General features: G+C 30.8%; 2 protein-coding genes across 6 annotated transcripts in view; one reads left to right on the top strand and one right to left on the bottom strand.

The window, feature by feature from the left end:
• The first annotated feature begins 4,666 nt into the window (after positions 1-4,666).
• On the top strand, positions 4,667-12,371 carry LOC143913862 (solute carrier family 12 member 9). Of its 2 annotated transcripts, none has more exons than XM_077433888.1 (16): positions 4,667-4,732; positions 5,472-5,664; positions 7,096-7,356; positions 7,441-7,575; positions 7,720-7,925; positions 8,156-8,360; positions 8,433-8,612; positions 8,687-8,776; positions 8,854-9,043; positions 9,135-9,579; positions 9,647-9,795; positions 9,875-10,045; positions 10,126-10,340; positions 10,420-10,583; positions 10,658-10,773; positions 10,955-12,371. In XM_077433888.1, the coding sequence occupies exons 2-16, from the start codon at positions 5,529-5,531 to the stop codon at positions 11,256-11,258; spliced, it is 2,967 nt and encodes a 988-aa protein (XP_077290014.1). In that variant the 5' UTR covers positions 4,667-4,732; positions 5,472-5,528; the 3' UTR covers positions 11,259-12,371. The 2 variants fall into 2 exon arrangements, with proteins under 2 accessions (XP_077290014.1, XP_077290013.1); XM_077433887.1 differs by having other exon boundaries at positions 4,702-4,931.
• Positions 12,364-25,090, bottom strand: part of LOC143913861 (uncharacterized) — a 57,665-nt gene continuing 44,938 nt past the window's right edge. For 2 of the 4 annotated variants that reach the window (XM_077433885.1, XM_077433883.1), the window contains exons 2-11: positions 21,195-21,441; positions 18,672-18,874; positions 18,451-18,594; positions 18,045-18,245; positions 17,733-17,838; positions 15,739-15,864; positions 14,422-14,597; positions 14,206-14,344; positions 14,027-14,132; positions 12,364-13,941 (exon numbers count right to left, since the gene is read on the bottom strand). In XM_077433885.1, coding sequence (XP_077290011.1) covers positions 13,749-13,941; positions 14,027-14,132; positions 14,206-14,344; positions 14,422-14,597; positions 15,739-15,864; positions 17,733-17,838; positions 18,045-18,245; positions 18,451-18,594; positions 18,672-18,874; positions 21,195-21,441 — 1,641 coding nt within the window. In that variant the 3' untranslated portion in view covers positions 12,364-13,748. The remainder of the gene's footprint in view (positions 13,942-14,026; positions 14,133-14,205; positions 14,345-14,421; positions 14,598-15,738; positions 15,865-17,732; positions 17,839-18,044; positions 18,246-18,450; positions 18,595-18,671; positions 18,875-21,194; positions 21,442-25,090) is intronic. The other 2 variants (XM_077433886.1, XM_077433884.1) reach the window with 1 other exon arrangement.

Below are 25,090 nucleotides of genomic sequence, written 5' to 3'. Positions count from 1 at the left end.
GTTGATACAAATATTATCAAATGTCGTATGAATAACAAATAAAGGTTGGAATCAAAATCAAAATAGATTACGGACTATTTATTACCATGCGATTATGGAAGAATGTTCACTTTGCGTTGATGGCCCATTTTTTGATGATGGCACTTAAGAGGGCTGTACAGCCGAAACCTTAATTTTGTTGCCGTTTCTTTCTTCGATATATACATACAGATATTGAGCGAATGCGACAATATATATCAATATATATATTGAGTGAATGCGACAGTTTCGCTTCGATCAGATAATACGTATTTTAAATCGACAAAATCGAGGTTTCGTATTCTCCTATTTTCTCCTCCAAAACTGGACCAATTTAAAAAAAAAAATCATCATCGGTATGAGAAAGATATTTTCTGTGCAACTATGTGCGTATTTTTTTTTAAATCGACCGTTAAATAAGCACGATGGACTCTTTTCGTGAGTGTAAAAAAGAGGCGATCTTTTAGATGTTTGGCGGCTCCTAGCTCCTATAAAAAATAACTAATCAAAAAAATAAAACGATAGATGCTATAATTGAGGAAGGGAGAAGTGTAATACGTTTGTATGGACAAGGCGCTGGTGTCCAGCCCTCTTAAGTTGTTAAAAATATTAAGATTAAAAAAATAGTGAACAGTGAACAATTATCTAGATAATTTTAAAGAACTTTTAAAATTCACTAGATAATTAGTTATGCATATTTAAAAGCAATAAAAAATCACAATTAATAGAAAAAATACCTGAATATTGATTCCAATACTCACTTTTGGCACAGAAATACTAAAAATTGCGTTTTTTTTTAAAGACTCATATCTCATAAACGAGAAAAAATGTGATTTTTTTGTTGCTCTGTGTAATCAATTTATTTTCTACCCTAATTTTAAACGAAGGATGTGACGAATACTTATCCGACATTTTGTACCAAAAAAATCAGACTATATATTTTAATTTTAATAATTGGAAAGTATGTCATTTTTGCAAATTTTCTTCAAAACCTACAATAACTGATGCGGAGTTTCATATTACATAAGTACTTGAAAATCGTTTGTTTGCGCAATTCTTCGATTAATATTTTATACAAATATATAAAAAATAGCATGTAAGGCTTGAATGAAGATAATCTCTCTGTGTTTATACAAACATGTCAAAACTTGTGTACCTATTTATAGGCATATTCGAAATATTTAAAAGCTGTAATAGATTAATTGATATGTGTATGATAATTGTAGCACGTGTTTGAGTAACCACGTATAAAATAAAACAATTTTTTGATTATATACTACAAATTTTTTGAAAATTATTGTATTATATTAAGCATATTTCAGAACACGTCCACGTTCATAAAGAAACTAATTTCTAATCAGTCCAAAGAACTGATGAAAATATGCCATGGCCATTTTCACTTTGTTTATTTATTTATGTAGAATATGTAGAATATTTAGTTGGCAGTTCAATGAATTGAATGCGGATATATGCAAATTAAGTGTTTTGAGAAAAAAAGTTATCAAAAGACCGAAGTACATATGTACATATGTATGTAAACCATATCGTCCCGGTTCAAGTGATTGTAAATAAGGACAATGGATTGTTTATTGTAAGCGTTTAAAACTTTTCAGCTGCTAAGATTTTTAGAACGAGGGCGAATTGTAATCGATCGACCAATCAGTGGCAATATAGTAAAATATGTATTTGGACATTGAATCAATTTTCGCGCATTCTTCGCAATATCAACACTGAACAAAATAATAGTAATAATTAATTGATGGGGCCATTTCACGATGACAATAGCGTTCGATGACATTTGACTCCTATTTGATAGCTGAAATTTTAAATTAAATGTTACTACACGCGGAAATTATCACAGTTTTATTAACAACGCCATTGAATAACGAATTAAACTTGAAGGATGTTCATGTAGAAACTAAATCTAATATATTATGTACAATGGTATTCACCGTTTATTGTATGAATGTACATACATATGTAGTTACAAATGCTATTGAGTCTTTTACATATATTAAATATATATGTACATAGGTATGTAGGTATGTGCATATAATATTAACGACTTACTTTTGCTAACACACAATTTTATGTCATTTTATGAATGTAGAGTACCTATTGGTATATGTACTCGTGAACGTTAATTTAATAATAATGACGAGCTTGAATAACACTTCGTCTATTACTATTTTTTTCTAATTTTTAACATAACATTGAGATAACTTTTTCGACCGATTATAATAAAAATAAACCCATTTTTAAGCGTTTTCTGTTCACAGATAAAGATGTTCGTTTATTTGTATCATGAAAAAATATTCGTGTACATATGTATACATATAAACAAAGCGTTTTAATCAGTGACAGTACTGAGAAAAGCGTTGTTATTACAAGTTGATCGATCAATTTCTGTTTTTTTGTAAAAGAAAAAGCTTTTGTAATACGATGCAGGGTAATTCACTTCAGCTATTCCAGTGAATTTATGACCTGTAAACTAGGGTGAAACACGTGTCCCACACCCTAACCTTCGGTATTCACCTGTTTGTGCATTGAATGCTTTTGTCGCGAATTTTATACTTATTTTATCATTATAATGATCCACTATTTAATTTATACGAAAATGTTGATATTTTTCCAAATATATTTTGCGCAGTTATCGTTATCAATATACTTATAAACAACATACTCTTAGATAGCGGGTACATACGCAAAATTTAATTAATAAAAATTGTAACATGTTTGCATATTGAACGAATGTACATAATAGCATAATTTCACGTGTATCGTAAAGTAAATATCAGATTTACCGATTCAATACATATTGCTTAGCAATATCTTCGACAGATGTCGTTTATTTAATATTATCATAATTACCGCAATATTCTTTGAATTTGTAATTCGATGATAAATAATGTACATACATATACTAATATAATATAAAATGTAAAAAAATATATATTATTAAAAGATAAATCAAATACTGTTAGTAAAAGTAAGGACAGTAGCGGTAGTTAGCATTGATGATTTTTTTTAAATCTTTATATTTTATAAAGCCTATTATTAATAATAACTCGACTTTCAATTATTATAATGGCGTATCACAGCCTTAAGCTTACTCTTTTTATTTTTTAAATTTTGTAATACCTGATATGTAAGTGTCGGTTTTAGGGGATTCAATGAGCCAAAAGCGCTTTAAAATTTAAAACTCTACTTTCTAAACTCAAATATTTGTACTCGGCAAATTTTATTCATTGGGTGAAGGCGCATTCCCTTTTTTATTATAATTAAACAAAAATTCGCCAGAAAAAATATCAATATCAATGGGACTATTAAGATCGTACCAACCTTGTGTTGATAACAACCAAAAAGTAATACTGGCCATTCGTCAAAATGAAACTTACCATTTAACTTAAATACTGACCAATTATGTTTAAATGCTGACTATTTAATATAAATACTACCTTTTATTATTTACACTGACCACTTGTATACCGAATGATGGATACTGGCCGTTTAATATAAATACGGACCTTCCATATTCTAACACTGACAAAAATAGACTAAAATACGGTAAACGGTTTACATCCCAAAAATTCCCTGCGCTACAAACGATTGCAAACCAAGCGGGTGCATGCTCATTTCATACTTTTGTCTCGGCTTTTGCCATTTTGAACATGCCAAAAAGATCCAACTCAATTTTAAGAATTGCCAATCAACAATGTACATCGAAATGTCATCTGCGCAACCCCATGAATATCTTCTCTTTCGTACATGCTGAAATTCAATCGAAATGAGCATGTAGCCGGGTGGTTTGTAATCATTTGTAGCAAACCCCCCCCAAATTACGTCAAAACTGCTCAAATCTCGTAAAAAAAAATCATTTTCTGTGCGACGAATTTTCGTGCGAGCGACTTTCGTAGCGGCGATTATCCTGGTAGCGATTCACATTTGGGATGTAATCACCGAATCTAAAATACTTATAAGTAAAATAAAAGACTTATGTATATTATCGGTCTCCCTCACGGGCCCGAATGTGAAACGCCCGAAAACGCAAATATCGGGAGGCAAAGATCGAAAATCGAAAGATCTTAAGTCGAAAGATCAAAAAAAAGGGTGCATGGTAAACGGTACTATGTAGTATATACATATAATATATATGAGTGGCATGCGGTGAAATTATCTCTCTTTTTGTCATACAGCCTTGTTTAATGTGCGCGCTCAGAATGGTTCGGTGATTACTGGTCACAAATTACTCGTCACAAAGTCACTAAAATCTCTATAACGGAACATCTGGCAGCCGAAAAGTCCATCATACTAACGATAACTATCATAGTAACGAGAACTAGAGTGCCAAATATTGTGTATTCGCGATTTTCATGGCAAAAATTGTCTTTGTGACCACGCCAATGTGACGAATAGTCCAATTACCGCGCAGAATACGGGAGGAAAAGCCTGTTCCTGTTGTATCCTGCTCGCGCAAATTAAGTGAGTATGTACCGTTTACCATTCACCCTTTTTTTAATCTTTCGACTTAAGATCTTTGCCCTCCGATATTTGTGTTTTCGGGCGTTTCACATTTGGGCCCGTGAGGTAGACCCGTATATTATTATTGCTGGTGTATGGACGTATTAAACATATTTAAGGCCATATTAGTCACAACTAGGATTAGCTGTCATAACATTATTTAGCTTTGTGGTGAATGTTGCTCGCTTTTGTGGTTTGTTTTATTCGTTTTTATCATAGCGAAAGAATATTTTTTTCTTTTTGTTAATTTTTTTATGTTTTTGCTCGGAACTCTGATAAGTCAGTATCAAAACTGACCAACTTCCGTTTACATTTAGTCACGCCCCGTTTCATTTACTTCCTTATTGCAGTGTTATATTGAATACCATAGTGTCAAACTACATAATCAGACTGTAAGTTATTCGAATACATTATTTTCATAGTCGTTTACCCCTCACACTTGAGCATATGTTTCTTTAAACTTTTATTCCCGTGTGTTCATATTTTTTTAAATACATATACCCAGAGAAATGAAAATTCACTTTCTAATAGTTTAGTTAGTTTTATTGTTTCATAACGTTTTCATCTGTAATATTTATATATTTTATTTCAGTAATCTTTGCAGTAGGTAGATTTTAAATCTCGATTCTTTTTGAAAATTCTTGTTATGAACCTGTAACATACGTATACCTCAAAATACATGATTCCTACTAGTCAGAATAACTAAGCCGAATAATAGAAGTCGTATGTTATTTTGGAAACATAATATAATAGGTGATGACATGTATATTGAATTTTCAGTGGGCGTAAAAACATTGGTCAATATCTTATCTAATTTAATTTGTTGCATATATGCTTAACCCAGCTTAGGTCATAATATTAATACTGAATTTTAATCAAATGTGAATTTATGTGATTCATTATATTTATTCAAATTTTTCTCTTAATTATAGAGGAATATGATGTTTTGAAGTTCTTCTGCAATTTAATTCAAAGACTACAAATTAAAAATGTCGGGCCTAGATCCACTTACTTCACCCAGTATTAATAGTACAGAATATATCAGCCAGCCAAATTTATTTAAGAGATTTTGTTCAAAATTTAATTGCCGAAGGAATGCTTCAGTTGAGCGGGATCCAGATGGAGGTATGTACGAACTAAGGATCCATTGAAATTAATTTCAACGAATTATTATATTCTTTATTATGTATATCACGTTGTCTTCAATCTGTAGTTGAAAATGTCAATGTGATTTTCGAATTGCCTGATAACTGTGTATTTTCTCCAACATTACACAGCGGTGAGTTTGAATTAAAATTGTTTGCACGATCTACACTTGATTAAATTTCTATTCGCACATATTATATTTTGTTTTTATATTTTGTGTATCGTTGGCATGCTATAAAATTGATAAATGCAAGTTGACCTATTTTGCTATGTTGTTTACTTTTGTTCATTGTTTCAATGCGAGTTTATCACATTGAACTTTGTGTAATTTATAAATTTGATTTTATTTCAAAGATTCGGTGTGTACATGTTATTAAACATTTTCTTTAGAGTTTTATAACACCTTGTGTTCTATTTCAATATTTTATTTAGTCAAATGTCACTATATATAATTCATATTAAAATAATAAAATTACCAATATAACTAACTATTTTTGTTGTTTCAATAAAAAAAAAGCTTGTAATAAATAAAAATTGCGTTATGAGATGTTCTCAATTTAAAACCACTTACCGCTCGATTTAGTACGTTTAGATAAATAGAGATCAGATACAGATGGGTGCAGTTTGGTAGAAATGGTCAAATTTTCTTAGAAAAACCACCAGTATTCAAAGGAAGAGGGCAAAAAAAGTTTGTAAAAACATGTCCTTCCTAAGAAATTGACACTAGAACGTGTATCTGAACTCATGTTTAGCTGATCTCTACTTATAAACGTGGTGAAATAAAAAAAAAAACTACCCATATAAATGCATAATAGCTCGAAAAATAAAGAAAAAATATATACATACGTATGTATTTTAGACTTAAAATTCTGTAGATAATTAATTACAAGTATTTTAAAGCAATAAAAATAACAATCAATAGAAAAAAATCTAACTATTGATTTCAATACTAAGCCCAGCAATATTAGATTTTGAGTCAAATACCACAAAAGCTGAAAATATTGTAAAAATTGCGCATTTTTTTAAACGGTCATATCTCATAAACGAGAGTGAAAGAACAAAAATCATTATCATATTCGAATTCAGTTGGTAAAATTTAGTATTGATTTATTAATTCATTTAAAATGTTGTATTTTATTTTAGCTTGTATTTTCAAATTGCTTATAGTATAGTATATAAATTTAATTTTAATTTTTAAATAACTATTGATAGATCAAACCGACTACTGTGATCTGCCCCAATGTGCAAATGCGAAAGACAATGAAATTAAAATTAACAGCTCAACAATGATTTGCTTGTCGTTTATGATGACTCTTGTATTAATTTTTAACATAAATAACATTTCAATTAACTTATATAGTAACCGTCATAAACTCATTTATATAATTTAACATGAATATTTTGTTTTAGGTTATGTCGAATTTGGCGATATTCGTTATGAAGATGATGAAGTGCAACATAAAGTTGGAACGTTTGCCGGTGTATTTTGTCCAGTCGTTCTTTCCATGTTTAGCGCACTAGTATTTATCAGAATGGGATTTATAATTGGGAACGCAGGACTCTTAATGACATTGCTGCAATTTGCTATATCATATATAATACTGATATTTACCGTATGTTCTGTGTGTGCGATTTCCACAAATGGGGCCGTAGAAGGAGGCGGTGTTTATTGTATCCTTTTAAATGTTTAAATAACATTATATCATAATTGTGTTCGCCGTTATGTACATATATTCTCCTTAAGCACCTCGCCAGTTATGATCAGCCGATCTTTAGGTCCAGAATTCGGCGGTGCAATAGGAACGTTGTTTTTTTTTGCAAATATAGTGTCGAGTGCTCTGTGCTTCTCAGCGTGCACAGAAGGTCTCATGGATAATTTTGGTCCCTCAGGTTGTGTATAATATACATACATACATATATGTATATTTTTATTGCATGTATTATATTTATAATTAATATATAAAGTTATACATTTTTATTGCCATATGACGGGTATAAAATTGTTATTTTATTGATTGAATTTATATTTTTTAGGGTTTTTGGTTAACAATGACTCTTGGACGTTGCCTGGTGGTCGTTGGTGGAAAACTTTATATGGTTCATTATTAGCAGCATCTGCTTTGATGATAAGTTTAGCTGGTGCAAAATATTTTGCACGGGCTAGTTTCACAATATGGAACGTTGTTACTGTCGTTTTAGCAATGGTTTTGATAAGTTTCTTAATTCCTGGAGCAAAAGAGGTTGGAAAAATCTTAATTTAATGTTCATCAGGTTTCCCCGATGTTGTATAAGTGTGGAAAAATTACTGTTTTATAAACAAAAAATCTGTTTTATACATTTTAAAAGGACAGTTCCAAACTTTATTTGTATACACTGAAGTAATTCTCAGACAATTCGATGAACATTTTGTTTATTTTACTTGATAAATTGTTCTTTGAATGCATTCATTTTGTTTGTTATCAAATTGCAGGTTCCAATTCCTCATTCTAACACCCTGGTGAATGCGTCTGTTCTCGCTAACTATACAGGCATTTCTTATGAAACTTTCATGGATAATTTATATCCCCAATACGGACAAGATTATAGTGCCGATGGTGCAACTGTAGATTTTGCGACAGTTTTTGGAATTCTTTTCTCCGGAGTTACTGGCGTCATGGCTGGAGCTAATATGAGTGGTAATTTTAAATTTTAAAGAAAATTGCCATAAAACATTCATACACATATGTACATATTAAAATGAATTCTAGGCGAATTGAAAAATCCAAGTCGTAGCATACCTAGAGGTACAATTGCCGCGCTAGTCTTTACGGGATTGACATATTTGGCACTCACATTCTTCACCGCTGCAACATGTTCACGATTTTTGCTACAAAACAATTACATTTATATGTTGCCTATAAATGTTGCTCCTGTGCTTGTTGCGATTGGTATGCAATTCATAGTTTTGATATCTTATATGATAAATTATGTGTTTACATACATTTTTTGTATTTATTTATAGGTGTTATTACGGCCACATTTTCAGCTGGGTTGTCTAATATGATTGGTGCATCAAGAGTGTTGAATGCTCTGGTTAAAGATAATTTGTTTGGTATATTTTTTGCCTTATATTTTAATGTAAATACTTTTGTTACTAAGTATTAGTCTGAAGAAAAATTTTCATTATAGGATCGTGGTTAAAATGGTGCAATGGAACTGCTGCTTGTGTATTTATTGCTTGGCTGAGCGCTCAAACTGCTCTGTTAGCTGGCTCTTTAACTGCGATTGCCCGTGCTAACTGTGCACTGTTTTTGTTAAGTTATCTCGCTGTCAATCTTGCTTGTCTCGCTTTAGAATTAGCTGGAGCTCCCAATTTTAGGTAAATTGCTGTTCTTATGTTGTATATTAATCCTCACATGAAGTCTTAGTGTTGAATAATATGTAACTTATATTGGAGTTGTTTATTTCAGACCTACTTTCAATGCGTTTTCTTGGCATACTGCTTTACTTGGATTGTTCGGTGCACTGGCTATGATGTTTGTGGCAGCGTCGGCACTCGCTGGTCTATCGTTGATTTTGTGTCTCTGTCTTGTTATTGCACTTCATTTAGTATCGCCGGCTGCCGCAGCACAACCATGGGGTTCCATATCGCAAGCATTGATATTTCATCAAGTGCGCAAATATTTATTGCTGTTGGACGTTCGTAAGGATCATGTGAAATACTGGAGGCCTCAAATGTTGCTTTTGGTCGGAGAATCTCGAAGTGCACCACCACTAGCATGCTTTGCGAATCATTTGAAGAAGGGAGGATTGCTTGTTTTGGGACATGTTCGTCGTGCTCGTCGTGCTCCATCCAGTCCGGATCCGCTATTGCACGCTCATGCTCCATGGTTGCAATTTATTGATCATTTAAAGGTGGAAATCTTATTTTTGATTATGTATTTTCAATGTACATATATTCAAATGTAGTATTTTCTTGTAGATTAAAGCCTTTGTGGAGCTTTGTTTATCTGGAAGTGTGCGTGATGGAGCTAGACATCTTTCTCAAATCAGTGGACTTGGTGCTATGAAGCCAAATACCGTAATGCTAGGGTTTTATGATAGTACACCTCAACAAAATTTCTTCTCAAAGTATTTAATGGATTTCACTATTGTATGAGCTTTATGTATGTAATGTGACACATATTAAAAAAAACAACATTTTTTTTAGATTGGATTCGCCATATTTCAGTACGGCTCTTGAATCAGCTTTTCCAGAACCAGATAGAGCGATGGCTGGACCGAGTGAATATGTCGCTTTAATGGCTGATCTTTTGGCTATGGATAAAAATCTGTGTATTTGCAGACATTTCCAAAATCTTGATATGAGTCATGTTGAAAGGTAATTTATTATTAATTATGTATGTATACATATATTTTTTTGGTTTTACTTTGATGATGAATTACTATTTTAATACACAGAAGCCGAGATTTGAAATATATTGACATATGGCTTTCTGATTTAATGTGGCCTTCAAGTGGAGACTTATTTTCTGTAGCGGCTTTGTTTACATTGCAACTAGCATGCATACTTGGCACTCAATCCAGTTGGAAGAAACTTAGACTACGCATTATGCTTACCGACACTGATGCTGAACCACCGACACAGAGATCCACGAGTTTCAATCTTAACCAAGGCAAAGCACCCCACATATTATTTGCATGTTTTTATTATTTTTATATTATTAATATATCTTAAATTCTGATATGGTATAGGTAATCGCGCAAATAACGTAAGCGAAGTAGATATTGGAGAAAGAAGTCCAAGTGAGACTGAAACGGAAGCTGCCGTTGCACGACTTGCCAGTAGTGCCAGGCCGGCACATTTGAGATTAACCGAACTTTTGAAACTATTGCGAATACAAGCATCTATTCATAAAGTATTTTTTATTTATTATTTTTTACATATAAATGTTGTGTATTTTTTGTAACAATATTGCCATTTATTGTTTAGATTGAGGAATGGGAATCTGTAGAACGCTTGAGATGGTCTAGAGAAAATGTCGATGAGTCTAATGGATCTTCCCAAAATGGGTTTAGATATAATCTACCTGAAGTTTATGTTAAAGGGTATTTACGTTATTGTTTGAACTGGTGTTTATGAAGGTGTTATGGCTTCAAATGTGAATAAGATACTTATTTCTAGCTAAGAAACACATTTGTTACTGATCACTTTCATTATAACCAAAATTTTGATGTTGTTTTATGGTGACAGAATGTGAATATTGATTTTTTTTTGTATCCTATTCAGAGTCAATCAAATGATATCTTCGAATTCGTCGGAGAGCACTGCTGTTATATTTATGTATCTTCCACTACCACCAGAGCCTGTTGATAATTACGCTAATCCAGAGTCGTTGCAGAGTAATTTTGGCTGCGAAAATATACGTTTAAATCCAGACGGTCTTCCCGATTTGCAAGAGTATGAGAGAAAGTTGTCCGAAGAATGCCCCGAAAGAGTGCAATATATGAATGTATTGAAAGGATTCACAGAAGATTTGCCGCCAACTGTCTTGGTACATGGATTGAAAGCCGTAACGTCCACGCTTCTATGATGAAATTATTGTATTAGATAATTTTTATATGTTTATATATAATATATTTGTTTAGACACATAATATTTTTTTACGTTAGACTTTCTTTCGTTTCAGTATTAACAAATATGTATATGGTATATGCACGAATCAATAAAATATATGTAATTCTTATATTGCACAACTATTTTTCAAATTATTGAGTTAATGAAGAATGCAATTTTAAATTGTTTTTAACTCAGATTTATGGTTTATTTGTGTATAATTCAACAGCATTGATTTGTATGAAGTTAATTAGTTTTATGTGTACTAGTATTGATGAACTATCATTCAGATGCCTTAACTGAAAAAATTAAACGTCCTAAATTTAAATATTCTATCATTTTACTATGAATAGTATGTAAGTTCGTGATATTATTTAGTTAAAAAAAAATAGAAACAATTTGGCCATGAAAAATTTTCCTTTTTAAAATTAAACTATTTGGTCATGTGATCTACTCGCCAAAGTTTTATTAGTGATCAAAAATCAGTCAATTGGCAATTTAACTTGTATTCACATGGGATCAATATTATGTGTGTATTTAAGTACGAATGAGCAAAACATGTTGTCATTCCAGTTTGAGCATAAATATTATGTATTATAAAATATTATACATATCTGTTAATCTATTTTAAATTGATGAATTTTTTTCTTCGATATCGATTTTCTGATTTCTATTAAACTATTAAATTATTAAAGGAGAAAATTATTGTATTAACTTTGTTTTGGAAAAAACATTAATATTTCAAGTGTACTATTTCCTAGACTATGTAAAGTGTGAACAACGCTACTTGTATAAGATATATTTTCTATTTTTATGAAACAATTACTATGAACATTATTCTCCTATTTTGTAAAGATATATGAATTTTGTAATATTTTTATATTATGTTTTATAATTGTTATTTAATCTAAATGTTTCATATTTTCATGACATTTTATTTTCGCATGACTTGTAAGATTTTAATATTCGTTAGTTGTGTATTTTATTTTGTTTGCGGAATAGAAAATCTATTTATTTTCAGGTCTCCACAATTATATGTAATTTTTGTAACAAAATATATATCTTATAGAAAATATAATATTCCATCATTAAAAGTTTTTTTTATTATATAAAAATTTGCCTCACCAGAACATGAAGTTCTTTATTTTATAATAAAGTGTATGACAATCTCATTTATGAAGATTTTATTTTATTTACATACATGTGCACACATACATATATGCATACATACATGTCATGCGTAAGATTCATTTAACTGTACACATACATATATACATGTATTTGAGAAGCATATTTTTTGTAGTATCAAATTGTTCAGGATGAACTCTGAATTAATAATATTATGATAAATAAATACTCATTAGATAGACATATAAAATACTGTTTCTGTTAGGGCATAGAAATAAATTTTAGCATACATAATCATAAGAAATATTTTTATTTTTGAATATGTTTTCAACATCAATCATATTAATTTCACAGTCTTTAATTTTTACTTTGGTCCAATTTGTTTTCTTTGGTAAGCTTTTCGAGAATGTGACTTTAAAATAGAATTATAACTTACAAACATGAAAGTGAATTACAAATTGATGATTTCAATGCTCATACTTTTTACATTAAAATTTTATATCATACTAATAAAACAATAATAATAATAACAGTATCACAATTTAAGGCTTTTGATTTCTTGACTTAACGAACAAGTGCTTTTTACGCGATAGCTAATTTACTTTAAAGTTAGTCATAAAATTGACTATTTCATATACATACGTACATATAATTTTAAATATAGATATCTTTCAATACATATATACATATACTTACAGATACATAACGCAAATAATGGAAATTAACTTTACAGTATTGCGTGTTTGATGAATTAGATAGATAATGTAAATGATTTGATTTATTTTTTCTGAAAATATGCTACTTTTTACAACTATTTATGCAAACATTTTTTTCATATATTGAATTTTTATATCTTAAATACGTACTCACCAAACTTTGATTACATTCATTAAAATATAATTTGTTCATTAACATGTATTTAATAGTAAAATACAAATGTTAATAGTAATTTACAAAATAATCTTTTTCTGATATATTTCAAATACAAACTTGATAGTGTTTTTGGATATTGATATTAAAACAAGATTAAATTAATTACATTAAAAATTGATATCATGTCAGATTTTTGATTTGATTGAACTTGTATGTAGAGAGCCTAAAAATTATCACACGTATATCTAAAAAATAATATGAGCGTAAAAATAGTGAGATGATTCAGTTGTATGCAATTTTAGGTTTCTTAAAAATCCCCAATACACATTAAACACAAGAACTATGCACATAGTTTCAATTTGTCATTTAATGATAAGATTTTGATATAAAACACAAGGTAACCATATATGGTGGTAACGATTTTTCACTGACATCACAATTAAAATCTGAGAATGACGGTTTTGATTTATTTTCTTTTTCCTTCTTCTTTGAATATTTTATCAAAGTCAGAAAGCAAAATTTCTATAACTTGATTTTGCTGCAGACAATCGATAGCTAAGTTGTGTGAAGATTCAGAAGGTGCCCATAATAATGTTGGTCCTAATACTATAGCTAAATTTGATATGTGCATTCTGTTGTGTTCTTTTCGATACGTTACCCTGAAAAAGTAATAAATTTATGATTTTGTATTGATAAATATATAGCGACAATTTTTGTTGCCTAGTTTTTATAATCAATGCGTACCGCAATAAATGTTCTAGAAGATATTGCAATGTTTGTTTATTGCACTCTGGAAGGCCGTGAACTATTTCTCTAAATTCTTTTGTTCTTGACTCTGCCACAGGATTTGCTACAAAGGAAAAAAATATTTGATTAAAAATCGATTTTTATATTTATTTTATCATTTATATTTTATTACTTACAACTGGCGTTAAGCGTTTTTTGGAAAAATTTAAATGGAATTAAAGGCTCTTTGAGTTCACGGAAGAATAGTTTTAAAGCACCAGTTAAAACATGGACATCGATATCCTTATCAAGCACTAATAAATTATTTTGATCCACCTGCAGAAAACGATCATAAAAATTTGAATTCATACATTAATATTCTACTACATGTACAATATTGAAAAAAAAGGTACCTCTAATCTGATCTTTTGCACTTGACTTAAATTACCACTGGCTCGATACAGTCCATCAGCTCTCATGTTTTCTTCTGAGGCTTCAATAGCTTTAATACAATGGGTAACAAATTCAGGCACTTGTGGATTTGTGTCAGGACATACTTGGTCGAGGCTACGTCCAAAAACAGGCTCATCTATACAACAATATTATAATACTTATACATATTGAAAATGTTTATAATAAAATAACAAAAATTATTAGAAAAGCAAACAATCAGCATAAAATGTCATATGTACACATATATGTGTGTATTACCAGTTGTGATATATTTTATCTGGTGTTTTAGATAATTTATATTCGAATACAAATTAACTAGTAGACATACATATGTCTCCATGGGCGAAAATACAGTTTCAATGGTGCTCGCCAACTATTATATATTAGTTTTGACAGTCCTGATTTGTTTACAGTATGCTTTAGGATTCAACAATGCGTCAATATTTCTTACTATTATGAATTATGGAAATGTTTTATATTAAGATAATCTTAAAAATGTATTCAAAACAAAAATGTGACTTTCCGACTCAAATTACTAGTTGAGTGACATTTCCATGAAAAGCAGTACGTACTGTGAATAAAATATATCAAAATCAGGTCACATTGAAAGCCTAGGTTTTATGAATCATTTCAAAAAGTGGATGAAAGAAACGGGAATACATATTGACTAATTCTGCCCAATCAGATTGTAAATCCATTGTGTCATATGAAATAACTACGTGGGACAGATGAAACATATTTTTACTAGTCAAAATATATTACAACTGGTAAATGCACTTATGACTGTAACATGTACATAGTATCATATAATACATAAATGCGAGATGCATATTATAATTATATTAAATAAATAAATTAATTAAGTCATGCAATCGATTCACAATAAAATTTGCTGACGTATTTATAAAAAAAAGGAGAAGATATTATAAATTTGTTGGCAGAAATACGTCAAACAGTACAAAAACATATATCGTAAGATTATATTATCAAGATCGGAAGGTTTTTTGTGATATTATCCAAACAAGATTTTAATTAATTATATACACAATCAAAATAAATGTACAGATTTACGGATACTTCCAAAGAATATAAAGTTTATAATTTGGATTCACATTACATCACAGAATTAATGTAAAATTTAAAAAAAGTAATCAAAATGTATGCATTTAATTATATAATTTTTGATATGAATTTGTGAATCCAAAGTTCGTTTATGATGTGTATATTTTGCGTGCTATATTTTCTGTATGTGATTGTGATTGTAAAGAAAATCGAACCTTTGTATATTCCGTTTTTGATGAGGGACTCCATGGTGGGTCTCCTGATAAAGAACTTCCTCAATTTGGATTTTACGTTAACATGCTCTGGAATATCAGTTAGGTCTTCCATACTCCCTTCGGGGACTAGAACATTCAGGAAGATTGATAGATGCAATTTTTAGCACAAGATCGTGCAACACACATTCATTATTTTTATTGATTATATATTAAGTTTTGTTAATCACCATTATTCACATTGTTAGATGAAAGATTAATGACGACCCAACCAAAATGCAATCATTTCTAATCACTACGATAATTATTATATTTATCTTATTTAACTAATTTTACTCTACTAAGCATTTAAAAAAATAATATTGAGTATGTAATTTGGGCTAAATTTTAAATTCATTCCACAAATTAAATATTCAAAGGATTATTCGTACTAACCCATATATACATATGCAGGCATTTTAGATTTTATTTGTACTAAAATATTTTTGTTGTGAGTATTCAAATTATTATTATCTAATTTACTGTTGAATTACGTATTAATAAATAATATAAATAATACATACATTTAAGAATATCCCCTCCATGATTGATAATATACTTCTTACGACTGTTGATGAGCATATCGAAAAGCTCAACAAAAGTTTTGTCTATATCAGCCATTTCAACATTTTAAAATGATTTGTTAAAGAACAAAGTTACAATAGTCACTACCTAGTAGATGACACGTTTGATTTTAAATGTGCTATCTAACAAAATGTACAACATAATGAAAGAGAAAATTATTTATCGAACGTAATTTTTTTTTGTCAGGGATAGCTTAACCTTTTATCACGATTAGAAATGCGACTTAAAATTTAATTTTAAAACAAGACTCTTCAATGTCAAATTTAGTTTTTATTTTCCATATAATATGTGGGAGAAATACTAGTCATTGACTATTTGGATTAAAATAATTTATTGACAGCAATCGCACATATTGCTATTAAATAAGTGGATAAGAACACAATTGAATATGCAATATATACTTAGCAAAGCCACAGCTTTCTTATTTTAAACTAAAATTTAAGAAGCTATCGATTCATTTAGTATACCAACGACTGGCAAAAATTAAAGGAAAATTAAAATAAAACCATGTAAAATTTACCAAATATTGTGATATACGTTAACAACTTCTGCCAGATAACAGCAATCAATAAGTTGATAAGCAAAGTTGATAATGTAGTTTAATGCTATGAATGGATAAATCCTGCTTTGAACTAAAGTACACAATGAATTTATTAACCATAAAATAAAAAGAAACAATTATTTTAGATTATCTAATTTCCAATAAATTAAACTAATTCATTTGATCATACATAAAACTTTCGTGAAATCAAAACAATAAAGAAATTCTAATTAATTTTATAGCTCTTAAATATGTGGATGTATATGACAATTTGAGTTTAAGCGATTAGATATATTGAATGAGATTATACAGATAAAACTGGTCATCAGAAAACAATGAATGAAATTAAGAAAGGTTAGTTAAGTATCAAAGCCAAGAATCATTCATTTTTGGAAATCAATCAACACAGCATATCGTTAATACACAGTTGTATATTATCAATACGATATCATTATATGTTTACATTTTAACAACCTCCAATCTTGCACAAAAGTCTTTAGATGAAGAAGATCTTGAAGCATTATTGAATATTAAAATATTTGCTAAATGCATACAAGACTTCAAATGTATTTGTTATTAGATGCAGTGCTAAATTATTTCCACATGGCGTGTTAAATGTTGCTCTCCATCATTATTATTATGATACATGGCAGTAAAGTAACTGTTGTTTTCAAATAAATATTGGCATGCAAAATATCAGTACATGTACATACGTATATCAAATGTTAGCTATGTACGTACATTTTAATATGAGAACTGCACACCATATGATAAAACATGCACATTTATTTGACACAAAAGCAAATTCATGCAAAAAAAAACCATTACTGACCTTTGGATGATGATTTTGTACCAGAAATTCGTCTATGGGTTGGGGACGGAGAACCCAATGTATTGATACCAATTTTAGAGTTGTCCGGACACACATAGTCACTCGGCTGAAACATACATACATATATACATATCAATGCAATCTTAGAAGACAAAATATTAAAAAAAAAACCGAGTATTTGTATGTAAAACAATAATTGGATATATGTAGAATATTTAAATACTTTGCAGTTAAGAAATTGAGATTTTCGATCTATGATTAGACTAAAAATAATCGAAGGAGTAACAATTAGGTGCAATTGATAATAATAACCAGTTTGTTGATGGCTTTTCGTATATGGTCAAACCAGTCTCTGATTATAAGTGGTTCATCATGCTGAAGGATGTGCTGCTGTTTATTTGACGTGATTACAATAGGATTACGACGTTTCGTTTGCTGAGGAGTACCATCGGCTACCAAAGCACCCATCAATAGTACAAATGCATCTGGCTGGATGTTAGCTGATGATAATTTCTGAAGTTTACAGACCAATTAAATATTAGTTTTTTTTTTAAATATATACATAAGTATATTTTATATTAAATATAATATAATTTTAAATACTAATAAAATGTCATATAAATATAATTTATCAATGGAAAAGTCACCTCTTTAAATTTTATATCAAAGTATATTATATTTCTAAATCCTTTTTGAATAAATAAAACTTTTAACTTACAGCGCTTTGATAAGCTTTTTGATCTTTGTAAAACATGAGCGCTGTCTGCGTCAAAACCGCATAATTGTATTGCCAGTTCTTTTTCACCTTTTTGCCATTATCGGTTAGTTTGGTTCGATAAAGAAGATGTTCCAACATTACACTCTGAAACGAAAATTTTAATATTTTTTTAAACGGAAATGAATTGTATTGTATTAGTAAACATGTTTTAAAAATATTACCGATTTTGGATCATAGAGCTTGGGCAATAAGGGTTTTTGCACTATTGTGTAACTTCTGTTCATCTGTTCCTTTCTTTCCGGTGTTACCAAAGATTTGGCTTTACTGTATCTGGAACCGGAGTCTGCATTTTGCCTCAGTTCGATGGGAGATGGTTCTTGCGGTGAATAGGCCATTCTGACCGCCAGAGTCTCGGTAGATCCACCTTTGAACATTTTAATAAACATGTTAAAAAAGTAAACAATTACAGGAGCATTTTACGATGTTGACCAGTGTAATTGAACATGTAAAATGACAATGTGTTTATACTAATGTTGACGGTACAGGAAGTTGATAAAACCGCATAAAATTTGGCTTTTACGCATTAATAATACAATTTGATGTATTACTTTTTAGTTTTTCGGAAATCTAACCGTTTCATTTAACGCGTTGTTCATTTATATGTATTCAATGGAATTATTATCACAGGAAGATAACATTTCACATAAATTGTATGAAAGTTGTTAATTTTGTTATATGGAATGGGAGGGTTAGCGGTAAAGTAGTAGCAATTCAAAATTTAATTTCTTACTTCGAAAATGTCCAATGAAATTCTTTTATCATCGTAATAAATGTAAAAGTATTTGAATTGAGTTTCCTTAACTCATTGCGAACAATCAACTGTTGTGTGATAGGCGTAAGTTTTTTTGTTATTTGATAATTTGTTCTTTATTGACGTTTGGAGCGGATATGCGTAAATGAGATTTTACAGTCACAAAGTAATGATTAGTAAGCAATGGTATAAAAGTAAAGGAAAATAAATACGTTCTAGGAAATGCAATTTTTTTACATTGAACAGGATGTTCTTAATTCAATTCAATTGAAAAAAATTAATGATTAACAAGTTTAAAAGCTATAACTTTTCTGAAAATTATTTTATTAATATGAATTGAAAATTTGGATTTAAATAAATAAAATCATTTACCGCTCGAACTATTACGTTTAGATAAAAAATATTGAGATAGAAAATCAATCTTTATAAACTAATATATTTTCTAGATAATAATCAATACAATTCACAATCCATAGAAAAAAAACATCTGACTATTGATTCCAATATTCACATTGAGCACAGCAGTACTAGATTCCGAGTTAATGACTGCAAAAGTCAAAAAAACTGTAAAAATGCGCATTTTTTTAAACGCTCATATCTCATTAACGAGAGCAAACCAACATAAACCATTATCATATTCAATGGATCAAATTTAGTAAAGATTGATTAGATCTGCTCTGGTAATTCAAAAACGAGATTTTTTGTTTCTCAGTGAATTGTATCATCACTTGTAAAAAATTTATTCATGTATGTATATTGAGAACAATGATGGAGATTTCTTTTAGGGGAAAAAAATACAACTGTTTTAAAGCCAGTGCGAACTGTGAGATAAATATACTAGTAGGATATTGTAAAAAAAATATTTATTATTATATATTGGACAGGAAAAGTAGAAAAGCACGACCAAAAATTAACGTAGATATGATCAAACTATGTAATGTTCAATACTTAGTAAATACAATAGAAGTAGTAAATATTTATTTATATTTAGATCAAATAATAGAAATGTCCGGTAGTAAAGAAGAATAAATCAAGAGACGTGTGAAATTAGGATGGAGTGCATTTGGACGAATTAATTAGTTGTTTTTAAATCATAAATGCCACTCTGCCTGAAGAGAAATATCTTCGATCAATGCGTTTTGCTAGTGATGACGTATGGATGTGAAACTTGGACATTTAACGCCAAGATGCTACAAAAAGTCCAATGCACTCAAAGAAGTATGTAATGGTGTATGCTTGGCATAACGAGGAAAGACAGGAAACGGAATACGTGGGTGAGAAGTATGACAAGTGTAGTGGACAAAGTGGAAAGAGTGAAGAGATTGATAATATAATGGCAATAAGCGAGCCACGTGGCTAAAATAATGGACGAATGGTGGACAAAAGAAGTGCTAGAATGGTATCCAAGAGAATGGTAAAAGGGTAAAAGGTAGACCGCAGGGAAGATGGGTAGACGAAATTAGGAAAATGTGTGGGGTGAGATGGATGAGAGTTGCGCAAAACAGAGGCCAATGGAAACCTGTTGGAGAGGTCTTCATCGAGTAGTGGATGGTGAATGGCTGTAGATGATGATGTATTTTTTAATTATAGTTCTAATTTTCTCATTAAACACAATTGTCAATTTTCACCAGGCAACGAAAGGGTCAACGGAAACGAAATACGCACACAACATAGATATATGTATATATTTAGTAACTGTGCGGTATATGTATGTACTTATGTACATACGTATATTCATAGATACATGAAATGTTAACTTTATGTCTAACAGATGTGATGAGTGACTCAAATAGATTCGCGGAAATGACATTTCAGTCCGCTTGATAAATTAACACAAACTCACACACTACTGAACTACATTTGTATGTATAATGATATTCATATAAAATACAACGTTAGAATTTAAGTGGTTTATACAAACAAATGATCTAACCCATTCTAGGTTGTAGCCTAGGGAACTTGGGGCTCTCGCTGTTGGCCTTGTTGAAAGCACCCTCTTCGAACATCCTGCGCACATCTCGCATCGTCGGAGACTTCGGTTCTTCGTCGACATGGTGGACTTCCTTGCTGTGGCGATGGTTAGATGTGGGAGGTTTGTGTTTGAATGGTTTAATCCTCGGTATTACGTAGGGTGGTTTTTGATCTTTCGAATACACCGACGCTTGTTCATCTGTAATCCACTGAAATCACATAAAAATAAACAACAGATTAATATGCATTCGAATCGAGAGTGTGCGCACGCGATAGCACAGTGACCTTTAGAGTTACTTTTAACCTTTCTGAGATAAACTACAATATCTGGTGCTTTAAAAATAGAAACGTATTTATTAATTAACCATAAATAATACAATCTTGATTATGACTATATGTACTCCGATGCGGAGCAAACATATATACAGTCAGAAAACAGTGAACTTAATTATGTATGAATGAAAGTCGGAGTGATGATAAAATTAATGTCCGTTTACCATCAGATAATGAATGAACATCTCTGTCTTATGAAAATTCGCCGAGCGGGGTTGGGTTTTAAAATAAGAACATGATAAAACGATTCGAAACAATTAAAGCAATGAATCGCTTTCAACTATGTAAATCAATGAGCATTGACGTCACACATTTGCTGTACCTACTTAATAAAAATCAGATTAATTGCTCAGTACCGTTATGACAATCCACTACAACTATGTATGTATTGTGCTACCTATACAATATTGCCATGGTGGATAAATGCGTATGTTTCGAATAACAATAGATTCAGTGCATGTCGTTCGGCATGGCATCGTTTCGTCAAAAAATGGTTCATTGATAGACTCGAACGTTTAATTGGATCGAATTAAGGCGAACATATGCTTCATTCACTGGATCAAAAATTTTGTGTAATTTTCGATACGGCCAGACACCCAAGTTCTCGGTTCGTAGCAACGTATGAGATAAAGTAGCATGGCGAATTGACTCGGTGATCCGTGACCGTCGGGGTCAACGCGACTGAAACTTAATTGTCAGCGAATGACGTTTGTATAGTACGTATATGTACTTGCACAGTCACGTGGACCCTAAAGAATTTCGGTCAAAGACTGCGGATACTTTGTCGGTTTACTTACATTCGAAAAATATGGTTTAAAACAAAAAAAAGTCCGACAGGGTCAATGAATCGTGCATCGATCGATTCATTTTTGCACGCAAATATGCATGTTCGTGTTTGTTTATATTCTTTGAAAATATGTAAATAGGGTAAAAAATTAAATACAAAATGGCTGCTCGAAATATCTTTTGTTGGTAGAATTGTAAATGTCAATGAGATCTACCTGTCGAGTGTCTAAAATATGGATATGGCATGTGTGTGAATTCTCCTGTCAAAAACAAATTTGAATTGCGTAACAACAGCTACACATCGACATTAGGTTTACATATTGCACAGTTCAGTATCAAAAAAATTACAAAATTTTCACTTTCATAATTTTTTATGCAGCTCAAAATATGTAAATAAATTTAAAAAAAAACTTTTACGTCGATATTTGAATTTGTCATTAAATGTATAATACGTTTGATGTAATTGATTTTTTTTTAAGATCAAACAGTCAATATGTACTAACGTACCAGTACTGGAAATATCTCTGTTTTTATCGCACATTTTTACTAATGTGCGCGCGAGCAGGATATAAGGGGACTAGGTGACGTCATACTGTTTTTATCTCACAGCCTAAGTTAGGCTGTGAGATAAAAAAGGGATTTTGCAACTAGCAAAAGATACGAAGGTTAGCATTTAATTATTTTAAATTACACTTTATTAAGTAAGTCGGTTGCTATTTTTTAACACGAACCTGATTCAAATTTTAACAAATTTCTTATGCTTCTTAAAGCATTACTTAATGCAGCGTTTCCCAACCTTTTATTGCTCGCGTACCACTTGGTAGTACATAACGCTAAATTGTACCACTATATAAAAATGATTGTTTTTCATGAAATTTGTTTTTGCAAGTGTAATTATTATATATAGTATTTGCATGGTAAGGAATGAGAAGACAGGATACACGTAATATGTACATAGATCTGTTTTGGTAAGAAATTTTGTGGAAAAAAAGTTATTTGCGGAGTCACAATTATAATATGCTCAAAGTTTAATATATTTATCTACTATCTTGTCTAATTCTAATTTTCTAATCATATGTACTTTCAATTTTATCTGCAACATTAAAGATTATTATAGAACTGTTCTCAAGTGTCAAATTCAAGTTATTTATTTATTGAAGCGTGAACGCGGTAAATTTAAAAATGCACTCCAAAATCCATGCCGGATCTGAGGAACTGATCGATTGCCAGATTTTCGATCATCAACTTATAACTGTACATATTGACGTCGAAGATAACTAATTAAGATAATGTTTATTAATTACTAGTTGTTTTACCCGGCTTCGCTCAGTATTTGTAATATAAACAACTTAAACATAGCGAATCTAATAGGAAGTTCCCAAATAAAGATACAAACTTAAAAGTCAAAGATACTCAAACGCTGACTTAATGCATTATATGCTAACCACTAGTCTATTTTGCCGGTTTTTATATGTAAGATTTAAATAATAGTGACAAATTTAGGATAGGTGGCCAATTTGATGGAGAACCGTTTCAACAATGAAATTACCTATACATAGATAAATTGGCAAACTCTCAAAGGAATTGATCGACCTGGAGTCACATACTACATACATATGTACATATATCCAAGGTCTGGCCAGCAATACCGCTGGTCCAGGTCTCGAAATCATTCTACAATACATATATATGACATTGGGGTAATTTTGCAACCGCACTATAATTCGCCAATAATAAAAATCGATTTATTAGAAATGAAAAACGATTCCGATCGAGTCGAATTACGTATGTTGTTATTTGTACACAATGTGTAGAGAAATTCACGGCGAAATTCTGACAAAAACAACAAGTGCTCTATTTAGTGAAAGTTCACAACTTTCATACATATTATTTAAATTAAATTAAATTTCACAACAGAAATATACCTACGAGTTCATTCGAGCGTTTAAAAGCCGCCTAATCTCAAACTATGTATAATATAAACCCAACATCACACAGAGTTCAAATGCGGCACGTTTGATACGATCACTTAAAACTGAAATAAAAACCTAACGAGAACGCACTTAGTACAGAAAAATTATCTTGACGGATTTATGTTCTAGTAATTACACAAAACAATAAGATCCAGGATGGCCGTGCTATCGCACCATACATCAATCTGCGGTCGCGAATTTACGACGCGCATCGTTAAATTCGGCCTTTCGAAACTCACCCAAAACGCAAAATCAGATACGTACAATATTTTTAAACATTCATAACGATCACCTTTCCACTACGGGAAAGCGGAAAAGCGATGACGCTCCTCCTTCGTTCAATCAAACAATTGTTTTCCTAATTAAGACCGTCCTCTGGAACAATACTGGCCTCTGTATGCGCGCGCGCGAATAACAATAATGGATGCTGATTGTTTCGGACGCTCAACAATTACGAATTTGTACAATTGCGATTCATTAAAAGTGCTTCTTTCAAACGAACCGAGAGCGGAGACCGCAAGCTCTAAAACTTTCAACACTCCACATGCCCATGAATACTGAATTACTAGTGTTTCGTCAACCTTACGACTTCTTGTAATACCTACGACACGTTTCAAATTGCCGCCCATAATAAGGTGTTGCGAAATTTAGGATATCCGGTCTCGAGATTTATCTATCGCACACATCATCGACGGAAACGCTCACGCTTCCAAACATGCAACAACATTAATTATAATCTACATAAGGATTGAAAAATTACGACGGC

The sequence above is a fragment of the Arctopsyche grandis genome, chromosome 6 (assembly GCF_051622035.1).
Source record: "Arctopsyche grandis isolate Sample6627 chromosome 6, ASM5162203v2, whole genome shotgun sequence".
Taxonomy (NCBI): domain Eukaryota; kingdom Metazoa; phylum Arthropoda; class Insecta; order Trichoptera; family Hydropsychidae; genus Arctopsyche; species Arctopsyche grandis.
Note: the sequence above shows the minus strand (reverse complement) of the source record. Positions and strands in the feature narration are given on the sequence as shown.

What these genes read in the sequence shown, in the direction of transcription:
- LOC143913862 (XM_077433888.1), top strand. Translation starts at nt 5,529, where the DNA reads ATGTCGGGCCTAGATCCACTTACTTCACCCAGTATTAATAGTACAGAA. An exon ending in TAATTCCTGGAGCAAAAGAG is followed by an intron (nt 7,926 to 8,155) that starts GTTGGAAAAATC and finishes ATCAAATTGCAG; the next exon opens with GTTCCAATTCCTCATTCTAA. An exon ending in GGTTAAAGATAATTTGTTTG is followed by an intron (nt 8,777 to 8,853) that starts GTATATTTTTTG and finishes TTTTCATTATAG; the next exon opens with GATCGTGGTTAAAATGGTGC.